This window comes from Hippichthys cyanospilos, chromosome 9, assembly GCF_059441005.1.
Source record: "Hippichthys cyanospilos isolate Australia breed blue-spotted pipefish chromosome 9, RoL_Hcya_1.0, whole genome shotgun sequence".
NCBI lineage: Eukaryota > Metazoa > Chordata > Actinopteri > Syngnathiformes > Syngnathidae > Hippichthys > Hippichthys cyanospilos.
The window spans coordinates 8,670,179-8,688,309 of NC_142377.1; the positions used below are offsets into that span (position 1 = coordinate 8,670,179).

The following is an 18,131-nucleotide window of genomic DNA, read 5'->3' on the forward strand; positions in this document are numbered from 1 at the left end:
GTGAATCAATAGGTAAGTTGAGCCACTCCACACATTTCCACATGAGGAACCTTACACCAGCGAAGAAGATCCAATGCGATGTCCAACATTAATTTGATTGCTATGACAATGGGCACAAACCACAATCTATTTATCTATATAGTGTATTACATTTACTGACGAGGCCTTTCTACACTGTAAGATGACAATAAAATCACATAAACTCAATCTAAATCAGACAGCAGATTACAAGCAATTATTAAATAAATATGAAATGAGATTTTCAATTATTATACATTTAATGAGCACCTTTGAATAGAAAACAAAAGACAATTTACTAAAACCTAAACACAAATGTTGATATAAAATATAAACATTCCAAGTGAGTAAACAGTACCCATAAAAATGAAAGTTAATTATTTCCCCTTCATTTCTATTCAGAGCTAATATTAAATGGATAACTATTGGTATTAAGGTTCTCATTTAATTTATATTTACTCAACATCAAGCATAGTGAATCGCTTGAAATCTGTTGCCTCATTTCAATTTAGCATATGTATTTTTTTTTCTTACAGTGCATTTTGTTGTAAATATCACATCATGTGCTCCTGTAAATAAAAAAAATCACATTTATGTGCTTAGTTTCGTAAAAAATACTTCGATACTATACTCTAAGTACAACATATAAAGCATTAATGCTTCTAGAATAAAAACAGCCAACCTTTAAATTTGGAGGAGGAAAACAAAGCTAACTATAAAAATGATGCTGTGGTACCTCCTAGCGGCCGTTGATACTATTACAACTTTTTGACACATCATTGCAACTGAGGAGCTGTTAAACGTCTAACCCTAACCCAACTAGCGAACCTTCTATTGGACTCTCCTCACTGACCTAATAGCAACCTGCACCGCCTTTAACAAAAAATAAAACAGTACATCATCCAGAAAACAAAACTAAACAAGACAGCCTACCTTGACAAAATACCCAAACACGTCCATAATGAGCTCAAATATCCTCAGAAATAAAAGTGCAAAAATCACCTACGAAGCATTTTTTTTTTGTACCCAAAGTGTTTAATTGCATAATGTCTGTACACCATACCAACAGTATTCCAGCAACAATATAGCACCTTATATCTGGACAGTGAGATCAAACAACAGTTTTCTCTGCTTTGTGATGAGAAGCATTCAACAGTGACTCAATAAAGCATTTTTCCATTCATTGGATGCTAAAAACGGAATCAATTTTACTTTTAATTATTATGAATCCAATAGCCAAGAAGTTGCCGAACCTGGTAGCCTTGTCCAATCCTAAACCAGGCAAGAAAGTGTTGGCACGGCAACAGCGCACGCTCGTACCACCTCTTCAAGGTCCCGTGCGCCAAACTCCAAATGAGCTGACTGCTCGATGCCACTAGGTCGTCCATATTGCGTATCATGCGCACAGCCATGACTTGGTGTCTCTTGCCAACTTAAGATGGTCACACCTCACAAAACCAGGAGGAACGATGTCCCGCAGATCACTTGCGTTCGTTCTACTCAAAGAGCCGTTAATGTGATAAAAGCTACTATTCTGAGGGACAAACACACATTGTGTGCTGTCGGCCCGGTTGACGTCATGTCGCTGGGAGTCATCAGCAGTCCGTATCAGGCATGATTCTGGCCCAAAGACAGAGTGATGATCTAAGGCATAACTGCATAAAATCACATGAACAGTAAAGTCCTTAAGACATAAAGGAGTAGAATGATGAAATTAATTAAATGTACATAATGTTATTTCGCTAAAACTGTTGACAGGAGGCTTATCCTGCGCTTCAAACAGTATGTTTGTATGTTCTAGTGCCAAGATGAATTAAAAAAAAAAAAAAAAAAAGTCGACCAGGTCGGGTCTGTCAACTTTAAAAATAGATCAATTAAAACTATCCGAAGCTTTAGGGGAACCACATTGGCACCATCATTTTGTTAATGAGTCTTTCTTGGAGAAGTCAATGCAAAAACCTTATCATGTTTTTATTTCGAAGTTGCGCTGGTTGCATTCCAATTTGACACTTCCCAGTCTCAGCTAGCTGCTGACATGAGGACGAGACGTATGGTGCATTCAAACGCAGTTGGACTTTTCACTTTCACACACAATGAAGGGCCATTGATTCATTAAACATTGATAACTGTAATAACTATAATAATAATAATAATAATCCGTTCATAATCATACTATTTAAAAACAAAAACCAAAAAAAAAAATACTGCAAAAAAAATAGAAAATTGCTCCTGAAACCAAGACAAAGAGTCACAAAACTCCTCTACAAAAAATATTTTGAGCCTGCCATTATTACATATAAAACATTTAAAAATGTTTACCTACCCAACTCTATGTATTAATACTATCAGTATTAATAAGGGAAAATAAATATTTATTCATGAAAGCTCATTATTGTAGCCTACTTAATCATTTCGATAGTAGACTAATATAGCCTGGTAGAACTGACACAGCACAATTGAAAGTGTCAAACATTTGGAACACTTTTGATGTGAAATTTCGCTATGCGGAAATGCTCACGTCATTACCAGATGTTTTGGTGTGTACATCTGTGATTCATGAACTAATGTGCACACACTGCACACCTAACTCCAATAAATAGAGAAGGCGGAAAAAAATTTGATGGAAGATCTTTTAGTATGAAAACAATATTAAGTTTTTTGTATTGTTTCCAAAGTAAAAAGTGCTTACAGAATAGATGCTGTTCCTTTAAACCTTTAAAGAATCATATCATTCTAAAACTGTTATAATGTATAGGGTGCACCACATTATAAGGCACATAGAATAGAAGCTACAGTAGTGGCTGGGGTTGCGTTATGCATCCACTAGATGGAGCTGCGCTAAAGGGAACGTCACCGAAACCAATCAAATAAGTCTGTCAAACTTTTCAATCAGAAATGAAGAATAAAGATGATTTGGGGAAAGTACTATCTAAAGAAGGGGAAAAATTCGTGATACTCTCTTTTTTAACTAACTAAGGAACTACGGGAAAAAAACGACAGGCATGAAAGGTCGCAGTTGCCTGGAGTGACAAGCCTTACATATGTTGAATACGTTTCACAGCTGATCACGCATTAGAGAGTCACATGTGTGAAGAATAAACGCACTTTGAGGCCCGCATATACGTACATCTGATAATCAGTTGGCCAACAATATCAGATCTCTCGGGAAGATTCAACAACAATAAATCTACCGTATATAATGTGATTAGTAGGATTGATGCGATTGGGGTACAATGGACCCACAAGTCAGCTGGTATCAGCTCTAGCTCATTCAAAATCCTGTTCTGTGTGTGTGTGTGAGAATTAAAAAAAAATAGTTTTGCTTTTTTTTTTTTTTTAAATACCTAAATATTGAGTTGCACCTCACAGCTGCTGACAAAATCTGAATGCCCCCCATCACTATCCTGGCACTACTACGACAAACACGATGACCTAATGCCATTCGATGTCACTCTAGGAAGCTACACACTGCGTACAAGAAGCAGACAATTAAAAGGTCCATTGTTTTCAAGCTGCTGCTTTCATTGTCCTCAAATGCACCACGAGTAACTCGAGGGGGAGCTAGACTGCAATACCCATTTAGGAACAGCAGATGGGGAAATGCAGCTTTATTTAATTAAAGTATTTATTCATTTATTTAATGACTAACTTTTGTTTTACTATATAGCTACATAAAATACATTATATAATAACGTAAGAAAATACACGTAGGAATAATTTTTTTATAGTTTAGATTTTTAACAAAAAACAATTCATTAAAAATAGAAAATAAATAAGAATAAATAAACATAACAAAAACAATATGCCATGAATAAGCCACTAATTTTTTTCTCACACTTTAACCCAGTGGCTTATGGTCCAATACGGCCTATCTGCAGGTTTTTTTGTTTTTTTTACAAAGCACCAGTAAACAAAGGGAAGTATTAGAGAGTTTGAACTGCTATTTCATTTGCCACAAGCGGGGAATCTCCACTAATAAACACAACAAGTTGTGTGATTGTTGTGTCGGGGCAGTATTCTAACAATTAGAGTGTGTCTGTCTTTAGTTTAGAAATATTTTGGTGCAGCTCTTATTTCTAAACATGCAGGTGCATATGTTCAGTCTGTGCTGATGAGATGATGTTGATGTGACCGGGTAGATTGAGAAATTTAAAAAAAAAAAAAAAAGACGCTTTTAATAAAAACAAAAATGTAAAAAAATTCAATCTACCATCTTTTTGTCTGAATATCTGAGGCTGCAACCTGCATCTTGGAATCCGGCGTGGCCTATGATTAAAATACATTTTCTGTTAACATTTTGTTGATTTCTTTTTATTATCTGTTGCGTTTTATAGTCCAAAAATACAGAAGATTCATGATATATATTATTAAATAATTTCAAATTATTTATTAATTTCCTAATCATTTCAAATTTCCATATAAACATAGCTCCCCCATTCACAGTTTTAAAAAATGCAAATGTGTAGCGATAGATAATAATGTAAAAACATTTTTTTTCCTTTATTGGGCTACAGAGTGTTGTTTTTTAGTTGATCTCTTGTTTTCACTTATGAGACCTATACACAAGAGCTACTCCAAATGTAACCAATCCTTTGTCTCTCATTATTTTGAGCTTACACTGCCAATATCATCACACTTCCATTCCCTGAGATCATTTCCACATAGGATGGCAATTAGCATGTAGAGTAAGTGGCAGATTAATTGTTTTCAAAGAGGGGAAAAGCCTTCGAGGGGGTTTGGCGCAGTGTGAATGGAGCATATTAAAAAAAAAACAACAAAAAAAAAAACAGCTGTCAACCACACAAGCCCGCAGCTGACAAGCTGTAGCACATACTGAGACTCCAGCTGACAGGCTGAATGCAAGACATGTGCTGTGTGCCCGACACACTCACGCAAACACACACGTGCAAGACGGTTAACGTGCCTCACAGGACCTCGTTTGCACCCTTTCACGTAGGAGAAGACAGCTGTCAAAAATCCTCATCTTGCATAGGTGGACAATATGTAGTCATACATAAGTAAAAAGAAAATATTCTGAAATATGAAAGTGGGCCATCTCTGGTCATGCATATGCACCACTATTTCATGGCTTTTAATCCTAACAAACCCCAAGTGCTGATTATCTGAAAATCTAGAAACAAACAATGGACTATCATCTGGCTTGAGTTTGCAAATACTGCTTTGTTTGTCATACAGAGATGTGGAACTGCCAATGTGGAATTAACATTTTTAACTGGTACATTTCAATACAATACATTCAAACTTACCAGCAAATATTTTCAAACATACTTACAAATGTTTGAAAAGAATTGTAAATATGCAATATGCAATGAATATATACAATGACTGTACAATGAATTTGGGAGCGCTGCTACAATTAAAGCAAATTCAAGAAACAATAAATAGAATGAATGGTATAGAATAAAAACCATGGCGGGATAAACTACAAGCTATTTTTATTTTTAAGCTTTTTTACATCCCCACACTATTATACGCAGATTTAAAAAGAGTTTTTTTTAAAAGTATATTTAACGCACATTCCAAACAACTGCTAGACTAATAGATGATTCATCATAATACAGTATTAGTAAGCTAAATATTATGTTCCGATCAAGAAAAGTTCTTTAAGGCTTTCAGAATGTAAATGCCAAAAACATATCATCCCCAATACATACATACACACACATATATATATATATATATATATATATATATATATATATATATATATATATATATATATATATATATATATACAGTATATATATATATATATGTGTGTGTGTGTGTGTGTGTGTGTGTGTACACACAGTATATACAAGAGCATGTGAAAGTCAACACCCTGTGGCTTTATGAAAAAAAAAAACATTTTAAGCATTAATGCATGTTTGTACGTAATTGCAAGTAAAGTTGAATGTATTTGGATGGAAATACTGTATGTTTGAATGTACTTATAAATACATTCAAAGATATATTCAAGGACGGTCTAACAGATTTGCCAGTCACATGTTTACTCCTTATTGCTAGCTTGCGTATGTTAGCATTAGATGTGAGGACCTAAGTTGAGAACAAAAAATGGTTTCGCCTTGAAACTGTTATTATTCATTTAAATAACATATTAATACTACCTGGCTGTTCGGCCGCTGTCAATGTTTCATGCACAGTCATTTGGTCATGGGGACATAGTTGCTTCTGAAGAAAAAAAAAAAAAAAAGGCCAGACCAGATCATGTGAGTACAGCCCAGATGCTTTAAGGTCAGAGCAGGGAGGAATATGAAGACAGCAGTCAAACAGCAGAAAGCACTCTTTGAAAATTTGACCGTAGGGATTGTGGAAGATTGTAAACTTGCAATTTTTCAAGGGAACAAAACAATAATCCCTTGTAGTGCTATACACTATATCATATCCTAAAGAAAGGGGAAATGCAATTAGTTCGACCTTCAGTAGAAATGACAAGATAAATATCAGTCCACATGATTTTACTTGATTACTTTTACCATTCTGTACCTCAAACCATAAACGCACCATGATCCACAAGCATTACTAAAATTAAAAATTCAGCAACCCTGCCATTGGCTGTCCTTGCTCCTAAAATATGTAAAAATGTAAATCATTTTCATGGTAATATAGGTGACTAAGGACCGTGCTTAATTTTGCTATGAATAAGAATAAAGCCCAAAAGCGGAACGCAAGGGTAGTTTGGAATTTCATTGCGGATAAGCCTTCTCATCACAGGAATATATTTTTACTAATCTAGATCAGTGGTTCTCAAATGAGGTAAGGCTTAATGAGGGTACTTGAAATGTAACAAGGTTCCTGCAGACATCAGCAATCTAATTTAATCCTTTTTAAGTCACATAAGTGGTTCATTATTCTTTTCCAATTAAGGTTAAATTAATTGGAACATGAAAAAAAAATCATTGCTAAATTGTGTTGTAGTGACTCCTTTACAAAATGGCATACTCCATTATTTTGTTATGTTTTATGCAGGCGCTCATCGTCATTGGCGATATCATTTTCCAGCAGACAAATCCAAAAAACATGGCGCAACATCTTGGTTATAGCACTTAGCTAAGTTTAGCCATCCCTTGGTGAAAATACTGCCAGAATGATGTGGAAGAAAATGACCCGAAATTGAGGACAATACGAATTCCAAACAGAATTCATTTGATTAAATTCCTTAAAATCAAGAGCAGCATTAACACTAAAACACTCATTTTCTCTTTATTAATGGAATAACATTTGTTCATAACACACCAAAATAACGTGATGTAATATACTTTTTTGGAATGGATTTAAACCCACAACTTCAGAACTATGAGGCAGATGTGTCACCCAGCCGGCATGTGTACCCCCAAATGTGTAATCATCATAATCATAATTAGCAAACAGACCATATGCCTCTCATTCTAGTTTGCTACCTCCATAATTTGACGCAAGCAGCTGCGGAGGCTCATTAGGCCCGACCACATAAGATCCAGATAATAATCCAGACGGGTTTCTGTGTGGAAAACAGCCACAGTTCTATGACTGCAATTGGAACAATGGTTGGGGTTTGGTTGCCTTAGGGACTGTGGAAAAAACGTCAAATTGTCTTTGACAGTAATTCATATGAGGGTTTGTTTGCAAGATTAAATTAGCCAATTATATGAATAAAAGCCGATTACGTCCCTCAAGCAAATCCAAAAACATTGCACCAGAAGCACTGTTGGCTCACTGTGCACCTAACTTTGTTTTTCAGGATCATTATGAACAAAAATAAATACAACAATAATGGAGAGATACAGAAAGTGATAAATGCTCTTAATAGTTCAGTAACAGATAGTGGCAATGTAGCAATTTTTTTTTAATTTTTGGTTCTCGCGCGCATGCCGCACAACTGCCACAAGGGGGCGAGCTGATTAGCGATACAGGCATGTGAATCGCAACATAGATATAAATTACAATCGCAAGATGCAAAATTAACTACAGCGGGGTGCATACATAAGTGGGTGCATACATATCATGAATACTGCTGCTTTTGGAAACATAAATTTAGAAAAAAATATGACAAGGCCTGAAAGACACTACTGGCATAGCATAGCAGTTGGTATTTTGAGACTTATCAAGACAAAAAGAGCAAAACTGAGAATAACAGATATTTCTTTTTTTCCGAGAGTTGAACAGCAGAGAGAATCCCCAAAAGCTTAGCTGGGCTCTTTTACTTATAGCGGTGAGCTAGCAGCTAGCTATGACTTAGGAAAATTTCATTTTGTTCCACTGTTATTTCTTTTTGCATTCTTAGATTTGCAAAATGAATGTTCTCAAAATTACTCAAATTTACTCATTGCCTTTTATTTAGATGATCTAAATTAGTGCAAAAAATGTACACTGTGTTTCTTTTTGTTTATGTTTTGATAATTGTAGATAGCAGTGTTTCCAGATTTATGAGGACTGTTTCTTCAAATCACTCTTAAAGCCATGTGAACTGTGAAGCCGCATCTTTGTTAAATAGTATTATCAGAGGGCTCCGCTAATTTCATTTTCGCCACACAGACCATCAGTCATTCGGCGGGGTAAACTAATTACACTGTAATAATCACAGTAACATATGCTCAACTGTTACACGCAATGCAAAAAACATTAGAGAATAAAATAAAAATATAACCACGGTTAGCCAATGTATTCTTGTGGATTTCAGAAAGAGTAACTTTGAAAAGACGTCTCATTAAAGACAGTCTGTGGGAAGGTAGGATTTCCAATGACATGGTTTCCTTCTCCCTATTATGTGGCTAAACACCTCCAGTACATCTTCCCTCCATGTCGGACCCCGCAGGGTGCTTGGTTTCGGTCCACAGGGCAGCCCATAATGACTTCTCTCCCCGTCCCATTTCTGCTTCACTTATAACCGCATAACTCAAGACCAGACCAATTTTCTCCACATAACTGTGTGTGTGTGTGTGTGTGTGTGTGTGTATGTATATATATATATATATATATATATATATATATATATATATATATATATATATATATATATATATATATATATATATGTGTGTGTGTGTGAATAAGAATCTTTTATTGTTTCTACACACTTTCTCACTGACCACGAGACTGCACTGTTAGACTTCTCACTTATATTACAGTGGGGCCTGTGATTTTTTTTGTAAACTAGCCACCAGGGGGCAATCGCTTGGTAAACAAAGAGTGATAGAAGAAGACACTATTGAAGTATTGATTTTAAATTTAGACTGCTATTTTAAATGCCACCAGGGGAAACTCTTAGGCAAATAGGCATGTTACTATTGTATTTGTGCAGTATTCTAATGATCTGAGTATTTAAGTGGGTGATTTTTTTAAAAATAGAAACAAAAATGTAAAAAACCTCCATGTACTATCATTCTGCATAAATATCCAATGTTATAAACTGGGCTTACAGTGCGATGAGGCCTGTAAAGGACAAAAATACATGTTCTATCCAATTTTCGTTGATGGGCTTTTAGTCTGAAAAATACGGTCTGAGGTTCTCGGGGGCTACCTGGGGTTCCATGTTATGGATGTATGTGTGGGTGTTTGCATTTGCATTTGGTGTTGGCCTCAAGCATTAACCCGCTAAAGGGAGAGACTCCATGGATGATGAACCCTTAGCTTGAACAGACAAACAAGCTCCGCCCACATAGCCACCAAATGACGCCCACGCACAAACATCAAGCACTGATGTAAACCAGACAAAAGAAACAAAAAAAAAAAAGAAAAAGAAAGACGGGGGGTGAAAAATAGTAGACAGGAAATAACAGTGGACTTAAGAGACTGGAGACGAATGGAGACTGAGAAGATCCTGCTGGTCTCCAGGGTGTCTCTCTCCATCATGCCTCCATCTCTTCTGGCATATAATGTGAGAAAAACTCACAAGAGGCTTGAAGCTTTGAGCTCTATTGATTGCTCTTAGACCTGAGGCAGTTTAATATTTTTTTTTCCATTCATGAGTAAGAAGTAATAATATAAGCTCATCCCATTGCACAGGTGGAATGGGGTGAGACAGACAGACGGGTGGGTGGATAGGGCCAAGCAACACAAGACATGCCCACCTCTTGTGGAGCACACAACCCTGCAAGGCAAGTACTATTTTCTGTCCTGGTATTTTCATCTCTTTCCCTCACTGCAATTTAGATGCATGCCAAGCTGACGCACACATAGACAAGGGCCCAAATGCACAAATGAAGTTCTGGTTTCCACGCTGCCTCCATACTGAATTTTACTGTGTATATAATCTGATATATCATTTCACACTGAACAACCAGGCCTGCAATTAAAAAAATACATGAATGACCAAGTATCAGAAATGACACCAAAACACAATCACAAAAGTCTCACAATTTTGTCCCAGGTTATTTTTTGTTTACAAGTCGATGTTAGTACTGAGTCACCATGCGTGTGTTTGGCTGACTCTTTGTTAAACTCAGGATGTCCTGTCTGCGGACAAAGCAGACATGAAACAAGGAAGAGCGACAGCGTCTGCAGGAACACATTCCTGTTCACACAACTTTTGCCGTGAACCACATTGACTGAGATTCCATTACGAGCAAAAACACTTTTTGTGGCTTCACTACACTAAGCAAACAACCTCTTCACTCTTGTCTGCTTGGGAAGGTCTGAATTGATTTCTGTCGCTGGGCCGATTGATAATCACTGACCCAAAAATAATAGACATCCTGAATGTGAATTGAGCTTCCAGCCACCACCATCATCCACAGAGTTTCACAATTATGATTATTAATACCATTATGACCTAAGCAACTTGAAGCTTATCCAGGTGATGAAAATATCAACATAAGAAGCCATCTGTGCTAGCACTGGTGCAGCAGCACAACAAGCAATCAAGTAAGTAGCCAAGATTTTAGATTTGTTAACTACATTTTTGCTTTTTAAGTTTCCTGGAACCACCTAGCAAAGCGGTTTTCAAATGAAACTATGTGAGATTTTCAAAGTTTTTTTGCAGTCAGAAAATCCACTAGAATACTATTTATTGCCATTAAATTAAAAAAAAAAAAGTAAATTGAGTCATAAAGGATTGTTGGGTGAAAGGAATAGTCCAGTTTTATTATCAAAATAAGAGCTAATCAATTGGAACATGAAGTTACTAGTGTTACTGAATCAAATATGCCAGATATCACGATAAGTATAATTCCAAAATTGAATGATGGCACAATAATCTTATTTAAATCTCTTGTTTTTCCACACCAAAATAATTTGGGGTGGTTTGGGGAGTCTTGGCTGAAAGATTTGAAAAAGTCACAGGGGGTAGGTACATCATCAAAAAAGATTGAGCTTTTTTTAAAATTCTTTCTATTTGGTTCTTTAAAATGTGTTTATACAATGAATCAATCAATCAGTGTAGAGCTCTAGTAAATAATATTAGCTAACTAGCATCTTATCCATCACTGGCTGCACAGTACGGCTAAGGTTGTTAATGGGCCATGATTTGCGGCAGTGCTGGAATATTCCAGGGGTTAGTAGCTTTATTGAATTGGAAACGCTGACCGCATTCAAATCAACTAAATATGCCCGAGTGAAGTTGACGGAAAGCTGCGCCACATTTGTAGTCTGTTTGCAAGTATCAAACAGAAAGCACATGTTGCTTTCAAGAGGAGCAAAATGCAAACTGTAAACACAAAGCAGCTGACGCAGGGAGTGAAACAGTCTTGGATGTCAGTTAAAAAAAGACAAACTAACTCAGATACGGACTTTTCTGGCTGTTTATGCTCTATCATATTGTTATCACCTGAGTGTGCACCAGCTGCATGTAGTCAGCGTGCAAAAACAAAACAAAACACGGATGTTGTTCTTCACGCCTCCTGTCCTCAAGATAAACCTCCTTGTCATAACAAATGAAAGTGTGGACACTAGGTTATGTGTGAGTTAAGATGGTATCACTCTACTTTGTAAAAACATTTGTGCCATGCTAGTTTTATCATTTAAAGCAGGAGTGTCCAAACTTTTTTGACTGAGGGATGCATATAGAAAAATGGAAAAAGGTAAGAGCCACTTTATTGTTTATTTTTCTAACATTATTGTTATTTATTTTTCTAACATTGTACATAATAAAGAGTATGAAATGTGATAAGGCCTTGCCTACCTTTCTTTCCCATGTCCAGTGATCTCCTAACCATAGTACAAAGGTCTTTTTGAACACAAACTTTACTGTATTTTCTTGTACAACACACAGTGCATCAGTACGGTGCATGGTGAGCGACCGCTAACTCTCCCAGCACCCGTGAGCAGTACACTCCCCGCCCATTTCCCAAAGTACTAGTTTTCTTAAAAGGCCAGACACAGTCCGGTCACACCCCACACCCTCCCCCACATGTACATTTATGCACAGCTCTCTCACTCATAGCCACAAGCGCATCGCCTCATAAAAGAGTTGTGAACAGGTGTTGTTGCCGAAACACCCTTATATATTGTCACGGCCGTCAATGTAGACTGATAAGTGGGTTAGTTTGTCTTCATTTGTGGCTGAACAAGACCGAGTATTAAGAGGCTGTTAGACTTCTACATTAGGACTCAGAGTACATCCGTTAAGCAATAGTGTAAAGCAGGAGTGTCAAACTCATTTTAGCTTACGGGTCGCATAAAGCAAAATCTTTTCCCAAGTGGGTCGGACCAATAAAATCACTGCGTATATTTATATAACAACTCGTTTTCAAAACAATCCAAAATAGTACAAACACAACATCACTATTAATCATAAAACATTTCAAGTTTTTTTTGTATTCATTGATCAAATTCAGCTAATTTATATACTGTATACATTATAAAAAATATTACAAAACCATCTTGGGGGTTTGACACCACTGGTGTAAAGTGACAGTCTTTTACAAAAAAAGTGAAGCGCAAAGTGGCAAGGGAAACCTGTATACCACGGGCCGCTAAAATATGAATGGCAAGCCGTAAATGGCCCGCCGGCCATGGTTTGCACAAAAATGATTTAAAGTGACACAAGAGCCCTACAGGATATCGCGTTCCTGCCTGCCCATTGTTTGTTTTGTCCAGGGAAACAGGATATTCACACAGTTCTAACCAGCTGACACAAGGAGTCTGAAAAAAAAAAACCTGCATGTCAGTTAAGAAAAAAAGATCATATTCGGACTTTTCAGGCTGTTTGTGGAGCATCACATCATTGTCACCCAAGTGTGCACTTGCTGCATACAAAAGAAAAAAAACACTCAATGTTGACATGTCAATAATTCCCAGCTGAGAGCACAAAATCTACCAATCCAGTTCCAGAAAAAAAAGCACGTTGAGTTTTGAATGGTCACCTTTCCAATTCAAACAATGGAAATAAAAGTCAACAAATGTCGGCGCCAGCTCTGGCCAATTTACCAAACCGTCGTTTGTGTTTTATTGCAATTATCATCAAAGCGAAACATCTGGGAATGCTTTATAAAATGTCGAGAAATAAACGCCTCTCACCTTTTGCCTTTTGTTGTGCTCGGATCGCTCCCACTTGTTTTTGTTTGAGCTCAAAAGGTGTCAGCCAGCCTACCCGCGTTCATCCCGAGCCTATTTAACGCACACGATCGTGTTAAAATGGACAAATGAGTGGACTTCATCTCAGACGGGACTGTTGGAGGCAGGAAACGATACCGGGGGGCTTGTTGCAAAAACGATAGCGTTCACTAGATAGCCGGCCGGTCCCATCATCATCTATTCGCACTGCCCGCCTCCTCTTCTTCCTGATGCGGATCGTTAGCCAATCAGAAGCGCTTTCTGTCCCGGGACCGGGAGCACTGGAAAACAAGTTTTTCGGGCGTACAGGGGCGGAGCTATTGCCCTCGTTTGTGTCTGAGCAGCTTTTCGGCCATCCCTCCACTTTGAGTGCAAAATGATGGTATTTATGGTGTTTCTGATATTTCTACATGCCTGTGGTAATCGGAGACACCTTGATAGCTGCCGTGAGTTATCTAGACCAGGGGTTCTCAAACCTTTTGGAGTCAGGAACCTTGTATCATATTCAGTGACTAAATAATCAAGTTCTTTGATGATGACTCGAATTACAGGGTTCTATTTGACAAATGAGGGTGAAAGCCTTCAAATTTCTCGGCACCTACATCAACGAGGATCTCTCCTGGTCCCACAACTCATGACAGCTCATCAAGAAGTCCCAACAGAGACTGTCCTTTCTGTGGGGACTGAAGAAATTTGGTATGTCAGCAAAGACTCTTGACAACTTCCACAAATACACAATCCAAAGTGTCCTCTCCACCTCCTTCACAGTCTGGTACGGCAACTGCACAGCACAAGACAGGAAGGTTCTCCAGTGTGTGTGATCAAACCTCACAAAGCATCCGTGGATCAGCCTTACACTCACTGCAGGACATTTACCACACCAGGAATCTGCAGAGAACACACAACATCATCAAGGACAAGACACACCTACAAAACATTGTTTGAAATGCTGCCATCAGGTAGTCGCTACAGGAGCCTGAACGTCAGGACTGCTAGACTGGCAAACAGCTTCTAACCACAAGCCTTCCGGATTCTCAACAAATCCCTCACAAACTAATCTGCCTCATACTGCAATATTTTGCACTAAAAAAATCGCACTACGTGATATTCTGCACTACTTTATTAGCACCATTGTCTGTATTTATTGCTATTTATTTATCGCTCAATTGTGGAATGTAGTCTCACAATTTAATGTAAAATAAAATTAACACAAATATATATATTTTATTCACTCATTCAATGCCAAATACGTATTTTTACGTTTTGTTCTTTTTCTTTTTTAAAGAATCCAGACATTTTTTTTAGGGTGGTTATGTTTTGTTTGCAATTGAAATAGGGCATGATTTGAAACTTTGCTGAGTTTGCGATGACTGCATCGTAAGGGAAAGGGAAGGAAAGGAGTGCCGTGCTGATGAGGTTTCAATGTTGTCAGAACAATGGGAAAGTCAACTAATCCACTGAAACTACAGGAGCAAGGAAATGGGGCACAACACCTACTGTAAAGTACAATAGTACAGTTGAATAGCTGTGTGGTTACGAAATGTGTACATAAAAGAACAAAAGAAGATTTTTTTTTGGGGGGGGGGGTGGTAAAAAGCTTTGATCAAAGCATCAAGGGTCACCCATGACTATAGGTCCCCCTCCCCCATTTATGACGATTTATGCCAGCTGTGATGAAGCTTAACCCCCACTGCCACGCGTGTACCCCCAGACACACTGCGCCCATTGGGATTAGCCCCTAGCAATTTTTCCAATGACATTTCCTATAAAATATTTTCACATTATGTATGGTGATGCAAAACATCACATAAAGAGTGAAGGGGGATCTCAGGGGTTTTGTGTTCAAATTCAAGTCACTTCAAAGCACAAATCATGGATTATTCAATTGCCTTTTAATTTGCTGATGATGATTTTGTAGACTTTTAGTTCATTCAATCCCAAAAACGCACCAAGCAACATTTACACAATATGTCTATACCATTATCATGCTACAACCTTTTTAAATAATGATATAAAATTATCTATGAAAAAAAAACTCAGGTTCCTAAAGATTTTAAAGTGATGAGGTAATTTAGAGCTTTTTTTTCAAACTTACTGTATAGCTTTGTTTATCAACAAATCATTTTTAAAGTAGTCTTAAAATTAAAATACTATTCCACAGGCCACAAAAATGTAGATGGCAGACCACAATGGACTGCATGTTAAGAAACAAGTACCAACACATAATAAGCACCAGCATAGTTTGATCACCAACAGCCTTGGATTGTTAGAATACTGCACCAACACAACGGTAACAAGTCTGACTTTATTTACCAGAGTGCCACCTTATTGTGAGTAAAATAGCAGTTTAAACTTAAAATCAATGCTTTAATGATTTCTTCTCTCTCCCATTGTTTACTGCCCCCCGCAAAAGCCCTGCAGATAAGTCACACTATGCTTTAAGCCCCAGAGTTCAATGCGTCTGAAGGAAATACCGGCTTGTAGTCCTCAATTTCAATCGCAACCTGGTGTTGAATGTCTGGACATTTGAAAGGAAAATGTCTTTGTGATTGAATGAGTTAAGGGGATTCTGCTGTGTTCATGTAGCAGATGTTAACACAGTGAGGTCAATCCTCCCGAGGGCCCCCTGATTGACACACTTGTCACAGAGTTATTGGCCCATTGTCAGTGCGCATGTTGTCCTTTGGTCTTTAGCTGCATATTAGGCCACACCCCTCCAGGGCAGATTAACTATGTCCCCATAGCATCAGCCTTGACCTTGATGGACTACTAATGTGATTTTCTTTTGTGTGTTGACTGACATTGACTCCATGACAAAAAAAAAAAAAAAAAAGCATTCACACCACAGGAAACGTTATGCCTTTATGAGAGATGACAATGCGTTGCATCGAAAATGAGCGAGCGCCGACCTTTAACCCTATCACATGTGCTCATCAGAACTCTAAGCAGGTCAACTGTTAGCCTTTAGTTAGCCATAAAGGCCATTAGCCTTTATGGGTGACACACTTGGACATTTTTGTCTCTCGTAGTTTATAGGCCAGGGTGGATGCTGAATTTTTTTTTTTAATAATTGATCATTTACAAAGCACAGAATAACAACAACTGACCAAAACTATCAATCATAAATGAATTGCATAGATCCTTCTGAGAGCCAGTCTCTTCATTTGCGTCCACTCTATTGGACATTAGTTTTTGGTCTGTAGATTTGGACTCTTCCAAGCTATTCTACTAAGTATTAGCGTGCCTAGTGGAGGACATTGTGGCAATTCCAATAAGGTGTCCAATAAGGTGTTTTTGGGTAGGATGCAATACAGTTTGTTGTCTTGCAAAAACAAAATGGACACAACAGTGGACACAATTGAATAGGCTGGGAGGATGTAGACCTAAATTTTCCACATTATTTTTTGTTACAGCCTTTTTCAATAATTTCCAAAATAATTTTCTCATTAAGTCATGTGGTTATATGCTCCTGAGGCCCACCCTATTCGTTTGTGTCCACATTAATGGACATGTGTTTTTAGCCTATATTGTTTGAATAATATGGCTTATGTTTCTAAGAACTAGTGTCCACAATAGAGGACCTCATAGCCTTTCCAATGACTTATCATGATTTTGTGGGATACAGTTTACTTTGCAGGGACAAAATGGACACAACAGTGGACACAAATAAAGAGACTGGGTCTCTAGAGGATGTAGACTTGCCTTTTGCAAATATTTTTATGTTACAGCCTTATTCAAAACTTTCCCCTTAGCTTTAGCCATTAAGTCATTATGGGGTATTATAACCGCTTGAGACCCAGTCTATTTATTTGTGTCCACAGAGAGGACATTTGTTTTTGGCCTATAGCTTTTGACTCATCTGTGTCACGCTTCTAAGTCCTAGTGTCCTCAGTTAAGTACATCATGGCCTTTCCATTCGTCTCTTGTGTTTAGGTGGGATGCAGTTAATGTAGCTGTCTTGCTGACAAAAAATGGACACAACAGAGGACACAAATGAATAAGCCGGGTCTCCCATTTAGCTTCTGCAGTCAATACCCTTCAGTTCCACGGTTTTTAACCGCGGAACTACAGCAAAAGTCAGCAATCTTGTCCCAACAATTGCACAACACCCATTGGCGTTTTACTACCGCTCTCTGCTGGCCATATTTTGCAAGAGCATTGACCGTGGAAACCAAATCTATTCCACGTCCCAAAAATATGAAGCCCAATGGCGACATTACAGCATTCGTCACAATCAAACTACGGCATTATCTTAACTCCATTTGAAATGTAGAAAATGTGCTAGACACACGTACAGTGGACGTGACCACATGTGACTGCTTCAAACATACCATGACAACCCCCCCACTTAACAACTATCTACAATTTCCCACTAATAATACAAGACAAGAACAAAAGACCAAAGACAATCAACATTAAATGCTTTAATTCAAGCTTCTCCATAAACTACATTTAACTAATTAAGCTGGCTCCCATTAGAAAAACAAAGTTTTAATAGCATTTTAAAAATTTCAATTTGTTTCACCATAACCGAGAAGTCAGTTAAGTAAGATTTTTTTTTTTTTTTTTTTTGCATAACTGTGGGAAATTATGTACAAATAAACAGCAGTACAAGCAGATTT

General features: G+C 37.5%; 1 protein-coding gene across 5 annotated transcripts in view; it reads right to left on the reverse strand.

Moving 5' to 3' along the window:
• The window catches only part of frmd4ba (FERM domain containing 4Ba), a 37,748-nt gene extending 24,072 nt beyond the window's left edge, over positions 1-13,676 (reverse strand). For 3 of the 5 annotated variants that reach the window (XM_088423863.1, XM_088423861.1, XM_088423860.1), the window contains exon 1: positions 1,272-1,461. In XM_088423863.1, the coding sequence (XP_088279989.1) occupies positions 1,272-1,430 (159 nt within the window). In that variant the 5' untranslated portion in view covers positions 1,431-1,461. Of the gene's footprint in view, positions 1-951; positions 1,096-1,271; positions 1,462-13,473 lie in introns of those variants that run through there. The other 2 variants (XM_088423866.1, XM_088423864.1) reach the window with 2 other exon arrangements.
• Between the last annotated feature and the right edge of the window lie 4,455 nt (positions 13,677-18,131).